Source organism: Anopheles gambiae, chromosome 3, assembly GCF_943734735.2.
Source record: "Anopheles gambiae chromosome 3, idAnoGambNW_F1_1, whole genome shotgun sequence".
NCBI lineage: Eukaryota > Metazoa > Arthropoda > Insecta > Diptera > Culicidae > Anopheles > Anopheles gambiae.
Window position 1 is genome coordinate 11,551,634 of NC_064602.1, and position 23,528 is coordinate 11,575,161.

At 42.5% G+C, this 23,528-nt stretch overlaps 1 protein-coding gene across 14 annotated transcripts; it reads right to left on the reverse strand.

The window, feature by feature from the left end:
• Positions 1-70: 70 nt before the first annotated feature.
• Positions 71-22,944, reverse strand: LOC1277452 (nicotinate phosphoribosyltransferase). Of its 14 annotated transcripts, XM_061662200.1 has the most exons (13): positions 22,741-22,923; positions 22,275-22,484; positions 21,520-21,906; positions 16,506-16,676; positions 16,248-16,374; positions 16,072-16,155; positions 15,840-15,967; positions 7,837-7,977; positions 7,583-7,754; positions 6,143-6,793; positions 3,206-3,471; positions 2,723-3,132; positions 71-2,632 (listed from the first exon to the last, which is right to left on the reverse strand). In XM_061662200.1, exons 3-13 carry the CDS (start codon positions 21,623-21,625, stop codon positions 2,555-2,557), a joined length of 2,334 nt encoding a protein of 777 aa, XP_061518184.1. In that variant the 5' UTR covers positions 21,626-21,906; positions 22,275-22,484; positions 22,741-22,923; the 3' UTR covers positions 71-2,554. The 14 variants fall into 14 exon arrangements, with proteins under 14 accessions (XP_061518184.1, XP_061518187.1, XP_061518192.1 ...); XM_061662203.1 differs by lacking the exon at positions 22,275-22,484 and having other exon boundaries at positions 22,860-22,944; XM_061662208.1 differs by lacking the exon at positions 6,143-6,793 and having other exon boundaries at positions 22,860-22,927.
• Between the last annotated feature and the right edge of the window lie 584 nt (positions 22,945-23,528).

The window sequence follows — 23,528 nt, forward strand, 5'->3', positions numbered from 1 at the left end:
TACAGCCATGAAGCACCCAGATAAATTCTTTCCATAGTAAAGAAAACTTTCTAAAACACACACATACACATTATTAAGCCATACCGATCGCCTCCTCCCTCCTGCTGGTACACTCTTCACCGCAGCAACACACATTTTATTCCATCATCCCTCGTCACAAGCTACCAGCCGCGCGTGTTTAATTCGTACAATTTAACAGTTTGCATACTATTACAGTGTGTTTGTGTTTTGTGAGTGTGTGTTTATTTCGTAGCTTACAGCTATACCACTAAACGTGTTCCAACAGTAAATAAGTGTCGCGTTAAAAACAACTCTCTTCAGCCCCATTTTACCCGAGGATAGTGAAACGTTCAAAAGTTGTCTTGTACAAAGTTGCTTGTACAAGAGAAAGTGTGTGTGTTGGTTATGTGTATGCGGAACGAGAACATGTTCCATGGGGTTGGTTTGCTGTTGCTCGCCCCCACTGTCCAATCGAAGGAATGCATCATCTCATCGTGCAGCAGCAGTGCAATAGTGTAGGAGTGTAAAGTTGCAAAGTTTAGCATATTTTAGACTTTTTTTTGCATTTGCAAACAGTGGAATGCCTTTGACCGGCTTCATACACTGTACCAAGTATTGCTTTGCTCACACCAGAGTAATTGAAATCCATATCATGAAAGCTTATTTTTAAAAGAGTAATTCATTATTGCTGTTTGTTTGCCTTTTTGTTGTGTTCCCTCTTCTAAACTAAAGTGTGTTGCAGTGGGGCGGACTATCACATTTCTGGCAATGTATTTACTCAGAGCACTCAAAGGTAGTTTTAGGTGTGTGTGTGTGTGTGTGTGTGTATATGACAACTCTCTTCAAATTGTGCAATCACTGAGGTGTATCGTGTGCCTGTGTGGCCAAAACATCCTACCAAAATGTGTGTATCGTGTAACTCAATTTTAAGGCACGGTGATCGTTTGCTGTAGCAAAGAGTTCTGCACACCTTTGCGCCCTAGATAGAACACACCACATCTACTCATATACATTAAATAGCTTGTTCTGTACTGTGTTTCTTCATTTTTAAATTGTTTTTCAATCTCCTAAACTCATTATCGCACCGTATACGGATACACACAAACAACAAACAGCAGATCATCCTCTTATCCTTGTTCTCGAAATCTTTTCTGAATTTGCAACAAATTGCTTGCCATTTTACATTTACTTGGTAACGTTAGTTCTACTATTTTATCGTTTAAACGCTCTCACACGAACTTTCACACTCTACACAACAAATCCATCAATATCACAAGACGCTTCCCTTTCCCCCCCTTTGGGTCGCTGAAGGGATAATATCGATTGCGCCGCACTGGGTGCGGGGCAAATTTAAATCGTTTTACTTCCATTTGTCCTGTCCTGTTGGGATTCCTGTTGGGGCTTTTGCTAATTGGAAGAAGGTACAAAATTGTAACGTACGCTGCTCAATGGTTTACATGTGCTTTTGTGGACTTTTAAGGAGCTTTATGGGTTAGAAATGCCTTTTTGGTGCGCTTAGTTGTTGTTATGGGTGAATATGTTGGAGAGCTATGTGTTTTTGTTCTCTCTTTTCTCACTAGTCACACCTGTTCTCTGTCTATAGAAACTATTAATCCAACAATTGATCCTCCAGTCTGCTCCAGAGTCGGGAATGGAATCGTGTTGGAGAAAAAGGAATGACTGTCACAATATGAATATATTTAAAAATATATGTATACTTTAACAACGTATTGCAGGTTCCCGTAGAGGTGTGTTTGTGATCCAATCTGGTACGTGTTTGTTTGTTTGTGGTGCCGTGTTTTTATTCGATTAAAAATAAGCTTTCATGCAAACCCCTATGGCTTGGAAAGAGTGTAGCTACTACATTAACTAATCTAGCGCGCATCATAACAATTTGTAACCCACGAACGCCACAGTCGTCCAGCTTGAGAGCTCGGGCAAGTGGGGAGAAAGACCAACCAACATTTTATATCGCACCTGCTAGACTTTAAGCTCCCTATTGCCTACTACACCACCATACAATTGCACGTTTCTGGGGCGCAAACAACAAATTCCGTCGTTTATGTATGTGTTTTATGTATTGAAATGTGGTTTTACCGGTAAAAACTGTCTTCATCTACTGACAAACGTTGCACTACTACTTTGCACACAAAATACACTCACTAACACACACACAAACAATCTGTGCGATGATCCTAACAGCACCCTTGGTAAAAGGGGATTAGTTTTGAGAATAGCTGTTCTTTTTTCCCCTGCCATTCCCATGGGCCGGATGCTTTTAAACGTGAAAGTTGTTTCAGGAACAGCACCCCACGGAAAGGAGTTTCCACTGGTTTTGGGATGAATTTTAAAAACAAAACAACTAAAGAAAACGAAACATATAACTTAAAAAAAAAACCATAAACCGCACAACACTGCATCAATGTTGTTTGCTGAAATCGAAGAACACAAACTGCCAACACGCGCACCACGCCTTTACAAGGTTTGTTGTGGTGGTGGTGGTGTGTGTGAACCAGAGTTCCAATTTCCATCGTCTCGCGTGACCACCGACTTATCATGAGAGTTCGCCGATCGGTGCATTCTGCAGCCACAGCTCGTGGATGAAGTTGTACAGATTATCGCTTACCGCCACCTGTCACCAGTAGTAGAAATGCGTGTTAGTGTGTGTGCGTGTGGTTGTAAGATCCGTCTCTCCATTCAGCACAACCGTCACACCACGTACCTTGTAAGGGGTCGGATTCAGCGTCCGCTTGTGATCCTGGCGCAACGTGCGCAGCGAAGCCTGCACCCGCTCCCGGACCTCCTCGAGCGACGGCAGCACCTGGGCCACCCGTCCCTCGGCCCAGTACACCCGGTACAGTGGTTCGACCTGGGTCGGAATGACGTACGCCCGCTTCGACTCCTGGAACGGATGGCGGCACAGCACCTTCTGGCCGACCTCGGGCGGGTTTTCGTCCACCCGCTGCAGCAGATCGATCAGCGCGTGCCCATCGGCTCCGTAGAGCCGGAACACGTTCTTGCTGCCCGGCATCGTCACCTTGCCCACGTCCTGGCTCAGCTTGATCCGGGGCTGGTTGTTAATCTCCACCATCTTGTACACGCAACCGAGGGCCGGCTGCCGCTGGCAGGTTACTGAAAGAGCGAAAGCAGCGTAACTAGTAAACAAGGTTCATAAAGAGCCGCCAGCATGAGAATGATCTCTTACCCAGATGCGTTCCGATGCCGAAGCAATCGATCTTGTGGCCCTGCTCGTTCAGGCTCAGTATCGTGTCCTCGTTGATGTCGTTCGATGCCACGATCGTCAGCTTGCTGAACCACGGCAGCTTGAACCGTTCCGCGATGCGCTCGAACGTTTCGCGCGCCAGGCAGCTCAGGTACGCCAGATCGCCGGAATCGATGCGAATGCCGATCGCACGGTAGCCCTGATCGTTCAGCCCCAGCGCTACGGCACAGAAGTTCAGCAATCCGCTCCTGTGGCACGCACGTGTGGTTGTGTTTGTTTGTTCGACAGAGCAGGAACAAAAAAAGGGAAGAATAAAAAATACACCCACCAGCAGCACACCGTCAGAAGGAGGGAAAGGTGTCGCCGCAAAAGTGAGATGAAAAAGATCTTGTATTAGACATGAGAACAATTACTCCAAAAAACCCTAGCGATAGCAGCTTATCATAGGAAGGAAAAATGTAGAGAAAATGTTTCTGATAAGAAAAAGGCCCAGCTGCCTAGCGTTTGTAGTGAGATGACAACGAAATACCAGTTACTGGAATGATGCAGGAATGGCGCAATATGTTGAACATTGATCACAATGAGGTACGACAGTTAGTTTTGCACTGAACACTGAACGACTAATACAAATATGGGATTAGCATGAATGATATTTTTAAAACAAAACCACAATCTAAAAAGCTTCTACCAATTACACACATCATGCAAGGGGACAACCACAACCAACCACGAACGATACATTGGACGGGAATTTTATAGCAAATTTTGTTTTGCTTTTCATCTATAGAACTACTACTATTACTACTACTACTACTACTCACTAAGCCGCTCTTTAATGCTAACCTCGACAGGGAGTGATGGTGGCGGGTCAAGTCGTAATAGCTGAGCAGTTCTATATGATGTGCCGCTACTCTACTAAACTCGGCAAGGGAACGCTCAAGCCAGCACGTTCGGCTAAGTAAGGATGGTATGGTTGTGATGGTGGGTAGGAGGGGAGCAGGTGTTATGGATGTTGGCGGTAATATAAAAGAGAAAATATAGCAGCAAAAACAGCAAAGAATAAGCGATGAAACAGAAATAGAATGCAAATGAAAGAAGAAAAGAAAGATTAAATAAAGAAACACAACAAAAAAACACTATTAGCTGAACAAAGAGAAAATTGAAGAATAGAATAGAAAAGATAATAATGTGTTATACATTTTAAAGAAATTTGAAAAATACGTTAAAAAAGTTACTTTTGTCTTAAAATACTCAAAATAATGAAGTAAAAGCTTTGAAATGCGAAGAATTTATTAAACAATTATATTGGGGAAATTATTTCCCCACGAGAAATTGTCAAAAAGAGCAGAGAAGCCAAAACAAAACAGAAAGGAAAGTAGTATAAAAGCATAGATATAGTTTGCCATTAAAAAGGATGGTATTTAAGCATAGATATAAATACACTGATCACCAACATATGTAAATTTTTCAATGGTGCCGTTGCCAGCACTAAAACAACAACATACAACATACAACAACCATTATTCAGACACAAAGCCATGCAGAGTGCTCTCTCGGACTGTGGGGAAGTATATGTACAATATTTTTGATTTTGAAGTATTTGAAAAAAAGAACAAAATAGTGAAAAGTAAGAGTAAAAATGGAAAACAATATGTTATAAAAAAAAACGGGAAACCGAAGAAGAGAAGAGATCGATGGAACTATATCAATCAGGGTGGAATGTTTGATTTAGAGTTTAATACCGTGAAAGAGAGAGATAGAGTATGGGTGTGGCCAAATATAGGGGTGAGGAGGAGCGTTTTTTTTGTTTGTTTCTTCACGAAGTAGCATCTAAACGTCTGCCTTGTTTGACAGAGCGGATTCAATGGAAGTTTTGGTTGTGGTTTTAGTTTTGTTTTTCGAAATTATCGCTTGAAACCTCTTTTTTTTCGTACACTTGTGTCCAATTCAACCACAAATTTGCTAAAACACTAAACTATGATCACAGTTGCACTAATTTCTCTGACTGATGTCTCGTTGGAAAGTCCTTCGAAAGGTAGGTCCTCCTCTTGGGAAACGAATTTTGAGCAGAAAAGGAACGAAAAGAAAACACGAAACTAACACACGATGACACAAAATGACATTATTACGTTGGCTTATGTTATACAAATTTAATTTATGTGTTGCCACCTGATTATGTCAAGAAATTGGCTCACCCTGCTGCATGCAAAGTGTGTGCTGCACAAAACTTTTGTGTTAATGTGTTAAGTAAAACCCGCCAAAACACTAACATTAACGCAAAATAAAGCAACTAAACACAAAAACAAGTAAAAAAAAAACAAAGAAAAAACATTCATTACAGGACAAAAAGACAAGCTTCAAACACGGGAGGTGGTTCCGCCCTAAAATTGAATCCTTATTTAAACTGTTATGGCCGAGTAAGAACGTTTAGGCATGCAAAAAAATTCGATATTTGTGTATGTTGTGCGCGTACTTTGCAACTAAGGTAAATTGAAGGTTCTCGAGCGCGACTGCGAAGTTCATGACAGTAATGACAGGTGGATGCAAAAATCAAACTGCTCGATCATGTCTCGATCGTTTAGTTACTTGGGAGTTGAATCGTTAATGTCTCGACAGTCCAAAAATGAGCCTCTCACACTCACGCACACATTCACACCAAAATCAAGGGCAAATTAGCACACACACACAAACACGTTAATCTGATCGTTAAAATACTGAGTCCTGCGTGAGAACGTGTTTAATGAAATAGAATGGGCTGGTGGTGTAGTGTGGTTGGTACCGGACGATGGAATTATGGGCGAAAGGGCGCGCATTAGCATTCTCTGGGGGGTGTATTTATGTATGTGTGTTGCTGTGTGGTGTGTGGACATTAGCACTGGGAATCACATTGCCATTCTGCGTGTGTGTGCCATTCATTACCTGAAGGACTTTCCAACGGACTTGAGATGATGGATCATGGTGTTCAATGCTTCACAGTTTGCACAACGGATAATCTCATCCTCACCACCACCACCACCACCACCACCATCGCCACCGCCATCATCCTCTTCTTTCTGCTCCTCAATCTCCTCCTCTGGTACAACGACCTGATTCTCATGTGACTCATCATCTTCGCCCTGCTCCTCCTGCTCCTGCTCCGTTGCGTTACGTACATTTTGATCTTCAATGTCTTCATTGCCATTTTCATCGCTTCCACCTTTGCCTGGTTCGCCCTCTCCCACCGGCACCTCGTCTTCATCTTCCACCGTGATCGATGGTGGTGGACAGGATTCTTCCGCCGCGTCCGGCTCAGTTGCTTCCTCTTCAGCCTGTTGCTCCTGCTCATCGCCTGCCGATGATGGTTCCCCATCCACATCGTCATGCAGCGTGCAGGGTGTTTCGCCGTGCTCCTCCGCGCAGCATCCGTTGCACTCCTCTTCCGGTATTTCGGGCAGCGCGGTACACCCCACCGGAAGCAGCGAACCTGTATCCGCGTCCTGATCGAGCAGCCGACCGGCACAGAGCGAATCGCACACAACGCTATCGGGCGGATCGGACAGTTCCTCCGTCGGTTCACCGAGAGCTTTATCGCTGGTTTGATGAAGATGGTACCCCGTGAAATCGCGATCGGTGATGTAGCACGAGCACGAGAGATTGTATATATATATAGAAACAACATTGAGGAAGAATAATGGGGGAAAGGGGGTTTTGTTATAAGCATGAGCTAGTAGTAGTAGCAGAGCGAACAGGATGAAGATGTACTTTTTTTTGTTGTTGCTTACAGCTTAAGGCTGGAGCGTTTAAGGACGGGCAGACAATAAACACAGAGGAAAACGACACGCACAGTCACGTTAACACTCTCTATGCCCAGAGTACCCTCAGGTCTTGCTAATAACTATAGCTGCGCAATAATTCACAGAGGAACAAATCTATACATATTGGTCTTGGATTTTCCTACAACAATCGCTTCCAAACAACTTCCATTGAAACCACCGTCAAACAGTTCAGAATGATCAATTCTACCTCCATCACCTACAGGCACAAGTTACACGATCAATTTGGGGAGTGAGCCACACACAAGTGACAGAAACAAATTGGTGGGATACGGGACAAGAAAACTAAACCTACACAACAGAGTTCAAGACGCAAACGACACATCGAACGTAACAACGAAACAAATGTACGAAAACACAACGAATAGAACAAAATCGATTTACAAAAAAGTAGAAAAACAAGATACACGTGAAGTAGAAGGAAAGAAAAGGTGTAGAAAGAATAACAGTACAACCGAAGGAAACAACGAAATGAGGTAAGTAACACCCAAAAAAAACGCAGAAACGAAAACAACATCCGAGAGAGTAGAGCCTAGAAGCGGAATACCTCTTGACATCGTACGTGTCGACTAGGGCCATGAACCCGTCCGGGAACGCGATCGCAAACGACACCATCGCGGCCAGCTCGCCCTCGCTGCTCTCGTCCGTGGAAACGTCCAGCACGCTCGCGATTGCGGCTCGATGTTCCATCGCAAGCTCCAGCAAATCGCGGGTCGTTCCTAAAACAAAGACATGAAAGAAAGACATGAGCGCAAGAAGTATCCTGACGCAACACAACCAGAAGCGCAAATAGAGCCTTACCATCCTCCTTGTGCTGCAGTACGCGCGTCTTCAGCTCGTCGATTCCGGTGAACGAGGTAATGTAGGCGTGTGCGTGAGTACCCTTCACTGGAATGTTAAACAGCTTGCCGGCCAACACGTTCGATGTACCATCAAACCCACCTGGGAAAGGGATTGGTGGTGCAAAAAATAGATAAAAACAAACAAACACATGAAGTAAGATGATAAATGGTGTGTCATGTAAGTAAAACGGGGTAGGAGGGCACTATTAGGGGGACTGTCAGCTGGAAGGAACAGAACAAAGATCGGTTGGGTGTGTCGAAACAGGCAAGTTTATCAAGAATCTGTGTTACTAACCTAGTTTCGCTTTTTGAGGGTTTTTCCCCAAATTCTTTCCTTGACAACTTTCCACAAGTGGCGTGTTAGGCTCATTTACAAATAGTTTTTATTGCTCTCACTCTCCCTATCTCGCTTTCTCTCTCTCTCTCTCTCTCTCTCTCTCTCTCTCTCTCTCTCTCTCTCTCTCTCTCTCTCTCTCTCTCTCTCTCTCTCTCTCTCTCTCTCTCTCTCTCTCTCTCTCTCTTTCACCGTCGTTTCACTTGCCCTAAAGAGTCAGACGGTAAAAGTGGAGGAAAGCCCTCTACAGCCGTTTACTTCGAGGAGCGCTAACAAAATAAAATTCCCAAGCTACATTTTGAGGGTACTTTTGTCATCCAGGCAACCAACTAGTGATGGTCATTACGATAAAAAAAATAATATAAAAAAAAAGATGTCAAATGAGTAAAAAAAATCTGTCAAATGAAAAATAATTTGCAATTTTTCCCAAAGTTTGAAATCACAAAAAAGACAGAAATAACCGAATTTTCGACACGAATCGCATTAAATAAGTAATAAATTTGCTTAAATTAACTAAATTCAATCAAAAATCATTACTACTCAAGTATATTTTGGCTGTAAAACGTGATATTCGACTTACACGAAAATCCGAGTTACGCGAATGTTTCCTGAACGCATTATTCGTGTAACTCGGAGAACTACTGTATATACAGGTGATCCTCGAGATACCCTATTGGTGCAGACCAAGAAGAATTCACATATCTCAAAGTCCCGCCTATCTCAAATTAAACGATTTTCAGCTAAAATATAACTGATTTTTGTGTAATGTTTGCGATGAGTGGTATTACACAAAATGTTTAAGTCACTAAATTAATTATTTGTTAAGATTAATATTGATGAATCCTGACTGACGATTGCATTTTTTAACTCTTTAAATGGTATTTAAAGGCACGGGTACATTACTCGATAATGGCGAGGCGACTGGTGGAAGCTATTCGAAGGTTTCGTCAGATTTGGACAGTTGCCATGTCTCAAAAGCGTATGTGAGTCTTCTTCTTTCGCACAACAACATTGTCCGTACTCGCTAGTGTAATTTAGAGTTTCACTAGCACATATGGCGGCGGCTTACCGAAGCTTTTTTTGGTCATCGAGGGAATGGTCGTGCCGGATCGCAAAATTAAATGAGGGTTTTATCGACTTTTGACGCAAAAATGACTGAAATGCGTGCAAACCCGTATCTATCTATCGATTACAAAGCTTTTCCAGCTCAGTTTAAGTAAAAAACATGGAAAAATAACATATCTTCTGAAGCGACTCCAAATTCTTTGGCAAAATGCTTCGGTCAGTCGCCGCCAGATGCGTGAAAAGTGAAAATCGAAATTACACTAGCGAGTACGGACAATGTACCCGTCCCTTAATAACATCTGCCCTTCAACAATGATTAAAACAATCAGAATGCTGCTTGGGTTAGACATACATAGGCGTAAAGCGTAAATATACAAATAACGTAAAGGACGACTGTTCTCGTCTTATGCACTCCAATTTTGTTTCATATTCTTTTTCCAGCTCCAGTTCCTCGTAGTTCACTTCCACTTAGACTAGAATTATACAGCCCGAAGTCATCATGCCGACGCCCTATCTAACCGCCGCACAAAAGCGACCTTTCCTTTCGTTTGTGTATATTTCATTATTTTTACGCATGATGATAGCGCATCATGCAATTTGCAACATCATTTTCCAAATCGGTCTGTAACAAACGCAGTTAAAGAATAGTATAGCACTTTCTGCCACCGTACTGTATTCGCTCTTCCGTTCCGTTCCGTCCAACGCCTTGCAGTGATCGAAACGGCATATCGGTACGAACGAACAGGAACAGTTTAGTTTATATGGTGATGTTATTGATCAATCTTTGCCACGAGCCAGAGATACACACCAACGGTGGGGCGGCAGCAGGGAAAGGAGTCGCGCACAGGAGCGCGTTGAGCGTTAAAGCGACCCCCCAAACACAGTCCTGCGAAACGGTTCTGGGTTTTCGATTGCGAGCGTTTCGAACAAAAAAGCGTATGCAGCTTTTTCTTTTCCCTTCTGACTGCATTTTTTCCATAGTTCTACTATATAAGAATGTGTACCCTTTTGTTTGTGCGTGGGGAGGTTTAATTTTTCTAACAACATTTCGTGCTCAGTTCCGAAGCCTCTACTGCAGTAATGCATGACAAGCGTGTTGTTGAATGTTATTTTCAGGGCACATCGTGCCTTGTCTCTTTGGTGTCTCCTTGTTTCTTTGTTTCTTACAGCAGCCTATATAATAATATTACGAAAAATGGCCCGCAATGACTAATTGCGGTAGTAAAAATCGTTGTTTTAGGATTCGAAGCAGCGTGAATCATCAGCAGTTGTTATAATAAATTAATTGCAGCAACAACGCGCATAATACAATCATCCAAACCAAATTATGATTTATTATGCTACTTTTGGACGGGTTTTGAATAAGCTACCATGTCATGCGACCGTGTCACGATGGACAAAGAACTTGCATGAGATTTGATTATAAATTATTAGCTACATTTTACTAGAATATCGAATACGAAAGAAAATGCAATATTATTGTTGACAATTTGGGAAAAAAGAGTTTGCCCTAGAAAGTTTGTTTTAGCTACGTGGTAAAGGTCAGACTCGTAAGTAGTTTTAATTACAAAACTCATTAGCTACAAGGAGCTACTACAAAAAAAAGTTTTTCTCGTCTCTCATTGAGTGCAATGATTGAGATAACTGAGCTATGTAGAGTGTATGGAGCTACATTGAGCTTAGAGAGTTTCAATGAGCGCCGAGTTACCCGGAGCGCTCGCTTTTTTATTTGTAATAAAGTAAAGGTGCTCTCACTCTACAATGACAAGGAATGTGAACTTCCGCTGATGGATAATATAGGTTCTCTCATTCTACTCCTATCCGGACACATCCCAAGACCCGCCAAAGGCACGGCTTTTTATTCTATTTTTATAACTGGAATTTCATTCGCACTGTATCCATAGAATCCCAAAAGAGTAAGTTACTATTCAGCGCAGAGAATGATTTGATTGCATCCCTTAGAATTTCATTTCATTTCATTTCATTTCATTTATTAATACAATATCCGCCATCAAGGCTAAATAAGGCAGACTTAAAACTAAATAAACCCTAACAAATAAACAAAATATTCATGAAAAACTAAGCCTAACTAAACTAGTCTAGACCTAGCAAAAAAATTAAAGAAAAAAAACATAGGTAGAGCGTAGAGACTATCAAAACTTAATGAAACTTAGAAGAATTGCGTATCTATATGGACTAGAGTTAGTATGTTCAATCCGAGAAAAGTGAGACTATAGTCGACACAAAGAGTGACTGAGTTGAATCCTGAAGGAGTGAGTCGTTAGTCAGCACAGTCAGAAGTTAAAAATTAGTAGTGATATGATGTGTGTGATGCCATATATTTTATAAATAAATATTTTAGATCTCACTGAAACCTACCATGCTCACCAGAAGTTGAGTTTCGTGAATCCTTCGTTGAGATTTATGCATATAAATCTTCAGCGATGAGTGATTTGAATCTCTAATCGAATCCTAAAGATTCATGAATCAATTAACATTCATAAATCTCCAGGGATTCCAGAGATCTTAACTGATGATATATATGATTTTGATATATGAAATATGATATATGATATATGATTTTTTAAATATTGAATTTGCACGATCCCATGATACAGTGGTTAACTCGCAAGACTTAACAACATTCCCGTCGTGGGTTCAACCCTCGCAGGGACCGTATACCCGTAGCAAAACAAACTATATCCAGCTACGTGGTACTTGCCCAATAGTCTCAAAAACCTGTATAACCTATATCATTATTCTATTGAGATCTATGAATATTAATTATAAGAAATCATCTTATAAGAATCGTACAAACACATTCCAAGATCATATGCGCTTATAATTCAAAAACAAGAAATACGTTCTTTTATTCGATTTTAACTAATTCATAAATGCTGCATAAAACAGCATCAGACAAAAATCTATAGTTAATGACATAATATCTTGCTCATTGAGATCCAATCTTAAGTTATCAAGCGTATATTACAGGAATCTTGGTACAATATACTTGTTATTATGTCTTGCGACTTGAATACTGCAGTACGGGACTGTAGCCAAAGCAACATCGAGATCTATTTATCATTTTATTTGTTCAGACTCTGCGAAATGTAAATAAAAGAACCCTCAACCACAGCACTAAAACACGTGCTCTATTCCAACACACTACTGATCGATCTCACTATTCAGCCCACTTTACCTAATCATTATTACCCTTGGATATTCATTGCGCAGCATGGTTTGCTCCCATCAGACAGACATAACTCTTTTTTTCCGCCAGCACAATAATTCACAATCGGTGTGCTTGGCGCGCCGAAACACACTGTCATGCTCGATCGAACAATTTACGATCGTCGCGTAACCATCCCCAAAGGTCACCCGGTCTCTAGCGGTGCTATTTATGATGCCGCATAGGCTGTGTGCATCGATAAAATCGCGTGTCATCAAAGGGGCATTTTGGCAGAACAGACAAATTGTCTGTAGCCGGTCGGGTGGGTACTGCCAGTCCTTATGGCTACGATTTATTTGATCCTCGTGCCTGTGCATCGGAAGGGTTACAGTACACACATAACACTGTTGCTGGGTGGTACGTACTGTACCACCTGGGCCAAACCAGAAAGCACTGGAAACAGAAGAACGAAATCAAACGAAAAGCACTAAAATCGCCGCAACCTGTACAACATGGCATATTTATGCGTAGAATAACCGTCATTGCTACACGCGCTCCCATCTCTCACCTGACACAGAGATCTTCTTCCACTCACAAACGGATGAGGAGCTTCTTGATTCTCCAGCAACAACGAATCAACTGAACCGGGCATCGTCATACTCCCTTCGAAGGAAAGCATTTCGTTCGGCCATTAAGGCTGGTTGCGAAATTCGATACAACCCACACCGGCACGCCCTTTGACGGGTGTCGAAAATTGTCGAAATTTCCTACACATAATGAGATTTTAATGAAAGTGTAAACACAAACACAATCCCACGCCCTTTTTACTGGATTGGTAGCTCTGCTTGCAATGTAAGTTTATCGGCCGTCCGTCCTTTAGTGTGACGAAGTGTCTGTTGAAGCCACACGCAGCTTAATTAACGCCTGTTCCACCACTTCCAAGAATTTTTGATCCCCAAACATTTTCCAAAAGCGAACGGAAAACATGACCAAGTTAAAGCCATGTTCCAACAGTTTTCGGTAACGTATACAGCACTGCTTTTACTTTGCTAACCTCCTTGTGCGATGTGACTGATTGAATCTATTCCCCATCCATTCCCCAGTTGAAATGAAAGCAACCGAGGCGACGATCGTTACGCTTCTTCTCTCGATCGGCAGCACCATCAAACCGGCCCGCTCCTATCAGCTCGAGCATGGCGACTGTCCAACGCTGCAGCTGCCCTCCCCCATCCGGGACGTCAATCGAAACTTCTTCCACCTCAAGACGTGGTACGTTTACGCGCACACCGATCCGCACCCGAGCTACCTGTCCATGTTTCACGTACCGCCGGGTGTTTCGCCCTTCGCCGGCTGTCTCCGGCTGCACAGCGAGAATCTGCGCGGGCTCGTCCTGATCCACTACAACTGTCTTAACTTTACCGAGCTGTACCAGTTTACGCTGTACAGCGAAAATCCCGCCACCGAGCTGTACCAGCAGCTGCACAGCTACAAGAACCTGTACCGGCACTATCGGCGGTTCGGTGGGGCTCGCGTTCTCGCTACCGACGGTGACAGCTACGTTGTGTTTTACGGCTGCCAAAAGGTAAGGGACAAAGTGCTGATCGGGCTGCTGTTTCTGGTGCGCACGGACGTGTACGATCGGTTCATCCCACCGCCCGCGCTGGCCCGGCTGCTTTGGGCCAAGCTAAGCCTCAATGTATCGCACCATCCGCAAAGCCCTGCTGCTCCTACGGGGGAACAGTGTGACTGTACCGGTGTGATTCGCGACACGCAAAAAACCATAATGGAAAGCAATCGAAAGGAGCGAGCTAAACAGGCGGCTCAGGCCCGCATCAAGGAGCAGTTTGCGCTGGGGATACGAAATTTCTTCGTCAGCGTGTTCTCGTTTCTGGTGTGGCTGCTCGCCATGAACAGGCTGATCGATCGATACGTGTTTGATTTAAAATACTGATATTTTAGGTACAGTAAAATGTAGCTTAAGCTTAGCCCTAATCCACTTTCTTGTATGTGGCTTTGCCCGCAAGCACGCAAAGAGCGACCGAATAAAGTGTACAATTTGAAGACAAAATTGGCGTAAAACACAAATCGTCTGAATTGCGCAACGGGGACGAATATGTACTGCGGATTTATAAAAACTTTCTAGCACAAAGTTCCCAAGGACAGTTGACACCTAACAAGGGTGCCTCATAAAAGCGACACCGTCACGTGATATTATTGCAGAATTTATATTTTTAGAATAACAGTTTGTTGTTTTGTTTAGAAAAAATCGACATGATTGACACGAAGTTTGTGCCGATTCGTGTCGATCCCCAGCCCGACGTGATTGCATGCTGCTTCCGCGGCGCGTGATTTTGACATTGCACTTCGCGTACTTCTACCAACCAAGGTTAGCGCTGATCGTTTACCATTGACATTGACTGCAAACGATCGATATACACTGTGCACGTCCGAATGCGTCCAGAGTAATGCATAGCGCTGAAGGGAGGGAGACAGGTGCACACCCGATCAAATCTCCTTTTAGAGGTCGTCACTTTGGTACCGTTCTGTGGGCAAATATCAAAACTCAGCTTGACGACGACAACGCGGGGAAAAACACAATATGCACACACAGAAGCCAAGCCCCTCATAGAAGAGCTTTGTTTAGACCCCCCCCCCCCCCCCCCCCTTTCCTACGCCCTACGCCCTATGCCGCCAAATCTCGGCTAGCACAAAACATTCAACCAAACAATCAAAAAGTATCAGCCAGAAGTCGTCACCGAGCCAAACAAACCTTGGCGATACACTGTCGGACCTCAGGGGGGGGGGGGGCGGGTGTCGTGGCAGACCCGGCGATCGGAAGTCTACCTTCGGACCGGTGTGTTGTATTTTTGATTGGCGGGGCGAACTTTCGGAATAGAAGTTTCCTCGCATGGAGTAGCAAGAAACAGCATAATGCACAATGTGCCTGCCCCGAGTCTTCCGGTGTTTTGACATGCTGCCAAGGTTACGCGCGCAAATGCAGTAGAACAACGCGCGGTCCGTCGTTTAAGGGCGCACACACGACACCCCCGTTGGGGTCTCCCCCGCCCCGCTTTCTTAGGACCCCTGTGGAACGTGCTGAACCGGGAAGAGCGTTTCTTTACCCCAATAAACACTTTCCCTTTCTTCTTCTCGTGTGCCTTCCTTCCCCTTCTTATGGGGGGAAAAGAAGCAGGTCGGTTTGACACGCCGGGATCGCGTGTCGGCTCATAATCCACCCGCAACACCCGGGGGGGGGGGCTAAAGGTTGATCCTGTTTCGATCGCAGAGGAAAAGACGACATGGGGAAGGGCTTTAGGGTGCAACATACTATCGGGGCCATGCATTGGTTTCACACGCCCGCTATATTACATCACCATCGTCCGTTTTTGCTCACCGATATAGGAGTATTTGGAGGCGGAGAGGCCCCCGTCCGGGCCCTGGGCACGGCGCAGCCCAAACTCCAGCAGGTGTATGTGCTTCCCAGCGACCATACGATACCGGGCGGCGTTTGTGGCCATTAAACTGCAAAGAAAAATCGTTTTTTGATAAAATGTATTACAAACGCGTGTTGAGCTGGGAAGAAATTGCGTTACGCCACGGCAACATCATGCCGGCTGATTGCTTACCTCGCATAGTTTACCAGCGTCAAAAGTGTTGTTTCAAGCAATTGTACTATAATTAGCGGCCCGGCCACCTTTATCAAGGGAACTCTGGGGGGGAAAGAAGCAAGATAAGCCACAGCGAATAGATTGTATAATCAAATTCCACCTATTTGGCATATGAAACGCCTTCGTGATCTTACCTTGGGAAAGCGACCGATCCCTCTTCTATTGCATACAGCGTGACATCCTTCGCCGTCAGTTGGCTTAAATACTCAAAAAACTCGTCCTCGATGCCTTGGGGCAGGGCATGTTTCAAATACTCAATGTCTGTAGCCAAAGGGGTGTAAAGAGAAGGGATAGAACGCGCATTAGGCAAAACAGGTTAGCAAAACACACACACACACACACACACACATACAGACACATCGGTTTTTATCGGCGAGTGCAATGCCACGTACCTGTTTCGGAGTAGTGGAAACTGTCGAGAAATTTCAAACATTCTTCCAGCCCGGCAAAGATCGTAAACTCGCCTTGGAATGGGTTCGTGCGGAAGAACAGATCGAACACGGCGTGGTCGTCGATTTTGCCCGACTTCCAGTAAGCGTACGCCATCGTTATTTGGTACAGATCTGGAATTGGGAAGGGGAAAGAACGGAAAGAAACATTAGGCGCGATTCGCGAAGCGTGTACAATAGTATTAATAAGAGATGAGACAGATAATTTGAAGGTTGTTTCGGACGATTTTGACATTAATACATTCCTATTTGTAATCCTATAGTTTGCAGTAAACTCTTAACAAGTTGGTTTACCCGTAACAATTATGCGTTTTAATCCAATTGGAATATTGGAACACACTCTTGGTTTTTGTATAATGTTGTGCAATTAGCGCAGATACATAAGACGGTGACGCCAAATGTGTGTAGAAGAGATTTAATACCTTATTTGGCCATATATTTCCATATTTTAATATGTATTTCAAGTCAACTTAAAGAAGAAATACGTAATACGAGTTAAGGAAAATTACGAAAGAAAAGACGAAGCAATGAAAACATAATCGAATGCAATACAGATAAACGACAAAGATCATAATCATAGACATGTTAATTCGAAATCCCATCGATATCAATTCAAGCCCGAGCATTTAGTACATTTAGCAGAAGAAACTGTCAAAACAACAACAACACAATAATTGGAGGATCACTGGCTAAGCCAGCGGCTGTCAAACTCATTTGACGACGTGGCTCAAAAAGCTACTTAAAATAGGTAAAGCTAGGTAGAAAGCTAATTTTTATCGAATATACAAAAATTGGTTTGTCAGCGGCCCGTTTCAATTCATACTGTTGAAGTAACAGTAAAAATTTGTATAAAACATAAGTAAAGTTCAATATCAGAAACAATTTACAACAAAATATTTTGTCTCAGATTCTTTTGATTTTGCCATAAGCCTCTGATTTGTTCGAAATTTGGATTTACTCCAAATAAATTTAATTTACAGTAATGTATATTGTTCCTCATTACAGTGAACTCTCTCTCTCATCTGAGACCTCTCCAATGTGAAAAGACTCCTCTTATTTGAACATATTTGACAGTCCCTCCATTTTCATTGTTAACCACATTAAAACATCCGAAAAAACGTAACTTTTTAAATCGTATCAAAAGAATTTTAAGTTACTTTTCAATCGTTTTGTTCATGTTTAATGCTCTATGCTACATTAAACGAAACGAACATTGGGGCCCTTTCCGTTTCAAGTTCGTAGGCTTAAATATCAGCCTGTCAGCTGTTTGCATTGTATAGCAGTTTTCGAGCAGCTATCTAAGTGAGTATAATATACAGGTGAGCTTATCCCAAGGTGTATGAATTTAGAAGTCTGATTTTTATCGCTTCTTCTTCTGTATGAAGATTTTAAGAGTGTGTTGAGTATTCGTCAAGCCTCCAGAAAGCTCGTTGGAGCAAAAGTTTTCACTCGTTCTGTCAAAAAGTGATGTTCAAAATTGGTTATAAAAAATGCTATGAGACCACCTGGACTACATACACTTTGATTCCAGATTCCACCACCTGATCTCTTTAATGCACCTTGGGATAAATGTAAACAACACCGTGTTTTCGAGCAGGTACTCGAATCTAATTCTAGCTTTGTGGCTAGAATAATCTAGACTGAAAATTGCAGGCTAGTTTTATGTGCGGTTTTGTATGAAGTGTTTACATGATTTCAGCCTCCAACTGTCAAACTCCATACAAAAAACTAACTAGAATCGTGAAGGCCCCCAATGTCAGAATATGGGTTTCCCTTAATATCTCTACCAAAATTTCACCAAATTTACCAAAAACCATTTTTTTTACTGAAATTGCTCTTAGGTTCATCTACTACACTGATTGATGGCTTTAATAATCAAACCAAAAAGAAAAAGATGTGCAAAATATATTTTTATGCAAGGAGTCGTGGACCGCATCCCAAGACTTCGAAGGCCGCGGGCCGTATGATTGACATCTCTGCTATAGCAGAACAAAACCTATAAACGAACGACAACGAAGAACAAGACGCAGAACGCTATAATAGATCAGAAAATAGTAACATAAACAAACCAGGAAGACAAAAGTTCATCCATTGTCCATTGACCGATTGTGAAGAGCGACCGGGAAAGAAACGAGAGCTGATGCAATATCAACGCCCTTTGCTGTATTGCACAATTACATTTGCACTGTGCAAAGTAGGTTCCAGAATGCATCACAAACAAATAACGATTAGTTTTGCTGTAAACGGCTAACAATGTTGGTATCAGGGACAGTTCGTTGTGTACCATGGTGTACGTTCAGACAGTTATTCCGTATGGCAACGGTAGAAAAGACAAGTGAAACAAAGGGCAACACATCCAGGGGCGCTAGAGCCAGAGTGTAGTTGCTCCATCTTGCATCACCTCTTATCGGTCAGTGTTTAATAATACAACCACGTATGAGCACTATCGCACTGTATTATCAGCGCCGGTGTGGGATGCAAATACCGGACGAGACGTTCAGTTGCAGCGGAGTAACCAACTAAAAGATAATTATTGCTCTTTTATGATGATGGATATTGTGCTACCCCAACGAAAGATAAGCAAGATAACGCGCAAGAGGGACGGAAAATCATAAGGTGTGGAGAGCTATTATGAATGGCTTTGAGGTCAGCTATGTGTGTGTTTTTTTATGGATTTGATTAGGTTCTTGCCTGCTAAATAATTAGAAGGTTCATCAAAAAAATCAAGCTAATGAACTGTTTTACCTTTTGTTTGCAAACTTAGCGATCACACACGTGGGTAATTTCCTGTGGATAATGGTCTATCATGAAGCGTCTTAAATACATTTGAATAAATTTAATGCAGCAATCTTATTTATGCACACGCTGATCAATTAATTAATGTATTAAAAAGTTCAAAACTGTTAGCTCAATTGTCCAGTATGGTTGAATAATTGAACCCAATTGTAGATATTGATTTAAATATTAGAGAATGTGAGATTTCAACAATCTCGCTCACTAGTTATGCGAGATGATATTCGTTTAAAAGGAAAACAAATATTGTTTGCGTCAATTCTTGTTACTATTTTTATAGATACGTTAGCCCCTGGACAACATTTATCTTTGTGCTTCATGCTAAACTCTGGACGTTTTGTATACTCTAATCACAGTTTATTGAAGAAAATTCCACTTTTGAGGACAAGAATTTATCCGTTCAAAGTGGTACTTTCAGCACAATTGATTAAACAAGCTAAGCTTACAAGAACAATAAATAAACAATAAACAATAAACAATAAATAGATAAAACTTTATTTTTGGAACAATTCATCTTCCAAACTGAATTTCATCTTCAAGTGTCTGAAGATTCGACTGATGAAATCATTCAGAGGTTGAAATAAGAACATTTTGTTTAACATTAGCTGTAGCTATGCATTTTTCAACATTCATATTTGTTAGTCATGGTATGTGGCAAGAAGCAATCGATGGGTACTTTGAACGTAAATTTATGCTATACAACAAACAGAAAAATATCCAAATTATCAAGCTATTTTGTAGCTACTTTTGCACATAATCAAAAGCTGTCTAACAAAAGGAAAACAATAAAAATACCACTAATGATACATTTTATTCGCATCACTTTGCAAAGCCCACTAAAGTTACGCAATGTTTACGTTTTAGACGTAAAGATGCTGCATACAAATACAAATACAAAATACTAAAATACAAATACAAATACAAATACAAAAATACAAATTATTCATTAAAATTGCAGGTACGAATATCACATGCAGTTTGTTTCAAACAAAATAAAATAAATCATTTAATAATCACTTGACTTCATTATGCAAGGAACGAAATCAACAACCAAAATAAACGAAGTAAGAATAAGGTCTGTTAAGATGTTTAGCAATTTTATCAAAATTCAAGACGAGAGACTGAACGGTCATCAAACAAAACAAAAGCATACAGGTTTCCCAGGGTTTTTTTGTTGTTTCCCAAGAAAATTCGATTTCGTTTTTTAATTCCCCTAAAGAATTAATCTTTTTTTTAATTTTTTTTTCTATTCGTCAGACAATTTTTAGCCTTTGTCCCTGAATTTTAATAACAAATGTTTCAAATAGTTTTAAGAAACACTCAGTAAATCATGTACAGAAAGCTTTAAAAAATCGAATCCCCTGTTTTTATTTAAATTATCTTCTGTATAAGACAATTTATATCCAATTTGTCTATTTCCTGCAAATCCACACCTCTCAGTGCACAAATTTTTGCTTCAAAGGCAATCAAATCGCCTCAATCGCGCCCTCCGAAAAGGCAAAGAGGATTGAATTGTTTACAAACAACGGCATTACCCGGCGGCAAGTGAAATGTGTGTGCAGATTGCATAAATTGCTTGTGGATCTCGTGCCAAAAACACAAAACAAAACCATCACTCGGTCGAGGTCCTGTCTACGTACCACCAGATCGGGGACACGCGGACGGGTGCACACGAGAAAGAGAGAGAGAGGCACACAAATAAATTATAGCACACCACAACACACTACTCGCTCGTTCACGTACTACTTCTACTAATACTACGCGAGTACGTTCTCATGAATGGCGGAAATCGAAAGTAAAACCTTCACCCGACATCGGCTGGCGGAATGGAGCGCTTTCCACCGCCTGTTTGGATGGCAAAACATATACACAGCTGACCCTCCCACCCCACCCGTTTGACAGCTGATGGTGGCTATAGGAAAGCGGGTGGGGGAACCCTTACCTATTAAAATGCATAGGTGCAAGTGCAACGCCAGCTGACAGTTCATCATCTCGTGTGTAATCAATCGAGTCGAGCTGCTGTATTGCAATTAGTGTTCGCAAACAAACACACAGCAACAACAAAAAAACCCCCAAAGTGATTAGAAATGATTCTATCTCTTTCGTTCCGTTTCTATCTCTCTATCCTTTTCTCTCGCACAGACACACATACACGTGTATTTACCTGTCAACAGAGGCTGCACGACGCTGTTATGATAGTGGCGATTCCAACTGTTGCGGCCAGCGGCAAACGCGCTGTCCGTGGACAGTTCGCGATTTAACGAGGACATCTCCTCTTCTTCCTTTTCTCCGGCTTTTTTCCTGCAGCTTCCGCTTCTCACACACGCGATCTCACACTATCGTTTTGTTCTTCAGGCCGCGTTCGAACGGCCTACTGTGTTGTCGAACCTGTAGGCCGTATCGCACGCACAGGGCAAGATTAGGGCACAAGTCGTGTACCGATTGCGACGCTTTGACCTCAGCAACACAGTGATTACGCGCGGTGATGATGAACGACACGAAGACGGCGACGACGACCGATTATTCTCACAGGAAATATCTTGTGTCAGTGCTGCACCCGGGTTGGAAGGGAAAAGAGGAGAAGGCAGAAGAATGAAAGGTTACGCACGGTCTAAAGATATTGCTCTATTTCACACACGCGTAAATCAAACACCACGATCATCTCCGCCCAGTCTCTAGCAACAATGTTAATGCACGCAGTGTTTTAGTTCTTTATTTTTATCACACTCTCATCGCAAAGGAAGGGTGAAGCGGGGTGAAGGAGGGTGAAGGAGGGTGGTTCGGAGTCGAAGGGGGGGGGGGACACTTTAAAACGAGTCGAGTGTGGTTGGGAGACAAACTATCTTCAGCACGCACACGCACACACACACGCACAATTTGATGTCTAACTCACAAATTACAATGATTACAACGGATCACCTTAAAATGTAAACAGTAGCACAACGATAAAGGTGCACGGCTGCCGCCAAAAAACTACGAAGCTGTGTGTGAGCTTAGCACAAACACGACTTGCTCGGGCTATTCGTGAACCTGTGCTCGAAGCCTGTGCTCACGGTCATACACCGCTATGATTCCTTCTGCTGCTTCAACTGCTGCTGCTGCTGCTGCTCCGGGAAAGGAAATCACGACCTTTGCGGTGGAAAAGTAGAATAGATTTGAATGAGCAAAGCAAACGCGATTCTCCCGCAAGCTACAAGAGAACCCGCCACACATAACACAGCGCGCTCACGCACACCACACTGGCAGACAACCGGTTATGCGCTAGTGTTGGTGCTATATTGGACGTAAATATACGCGCGCGCGAGCGCCTCCCCACCCTCCCCACCCGACGGCGAGACTGAGATGGTAGGCGGTAGGATTTCTGTGGTGGGCCGTGTTTTTGCACCGCTTTGGGTATGTTTGCCGGGGGGAGGAAACTTCACGAAATCACTGCTGTGCCCAGGGTAGATGAGTTGATGAACGCTGATTTGTTCGATGCAATACGTTAGATGAAGGTTTCTTTACAAAAACTGCACTCCGGCAACAGCAGTCGGCTCTCTCATGAAGGTACTTTGAAGGACAACCGTTCCCAAGGAGCGAGTTTGTTTGTGGGAGAATAAATACGTTCCCAAATAACAAATATGGTCAGCGGTGTCAAACTAAACCCGAGACTGTAGAACCACCGACAAATCGACGTGACACTTGGATTACAAAAGTGTCCCACACGAAAGTACTGTCATTTGCTAGTGAGGCGATCACTTCTGTCAAAGTAAGCTCTGCTCACGGCATCTTAGATGAAAACAACTTTTCTACATACAAATTTCAAAAGAAGTGTGAGGCAAGATTTTGTGGTAATTATTGGACAAAACACCTTGGAAATTCCCTCACTTCGAATTTCCTTGGAAATTCATTGGATCTTCAAAAACGGGTTTTATCTTAGAAGATCATAAAATATTTGAGATTATTTTGGGAATCGGTTTCTCGTCGTTACAAACACATTTCCACAGATCCCACAACTCCCAGGTCTTGAATATCATTGTCGTGTAAACGGTTTTTGGAGGAAAATTAATACATTATCGTACATTATTTTAAATAAAATACACGATTTCATAGACCTTCAACGATTTCGAACTCTTCTATTTGGGTTATAAATTTTATATTGACAGATATTCGCCAAACCGACGTGACACTTGA

Bases quoted from the DNA above. Each gene is read 5' to 3' on its own strand.
- LOC1277452 (XM_061662213.1), bottom strand. From the start codon at position 21,625: ATGTCCTCGTTAAATCGCGAACTGTCCACGGACAGCGCGTTTGCCGCT. The intron at 7,755-7,836 runs GTAAGGCTCTAT...TCTTTGTTTTAG, and splicing joins ACTGCAGCACAAGGAGGATG to GAACGACCCGCGATTTGCTG. The intron at 3,133-3,205 runs GTAAGAGATCAT...TCGCTCTTTCAG, and splicing joins CGGCATCGGAACGCATCTGG to TAACCTGCCAGCGGCAGCCG.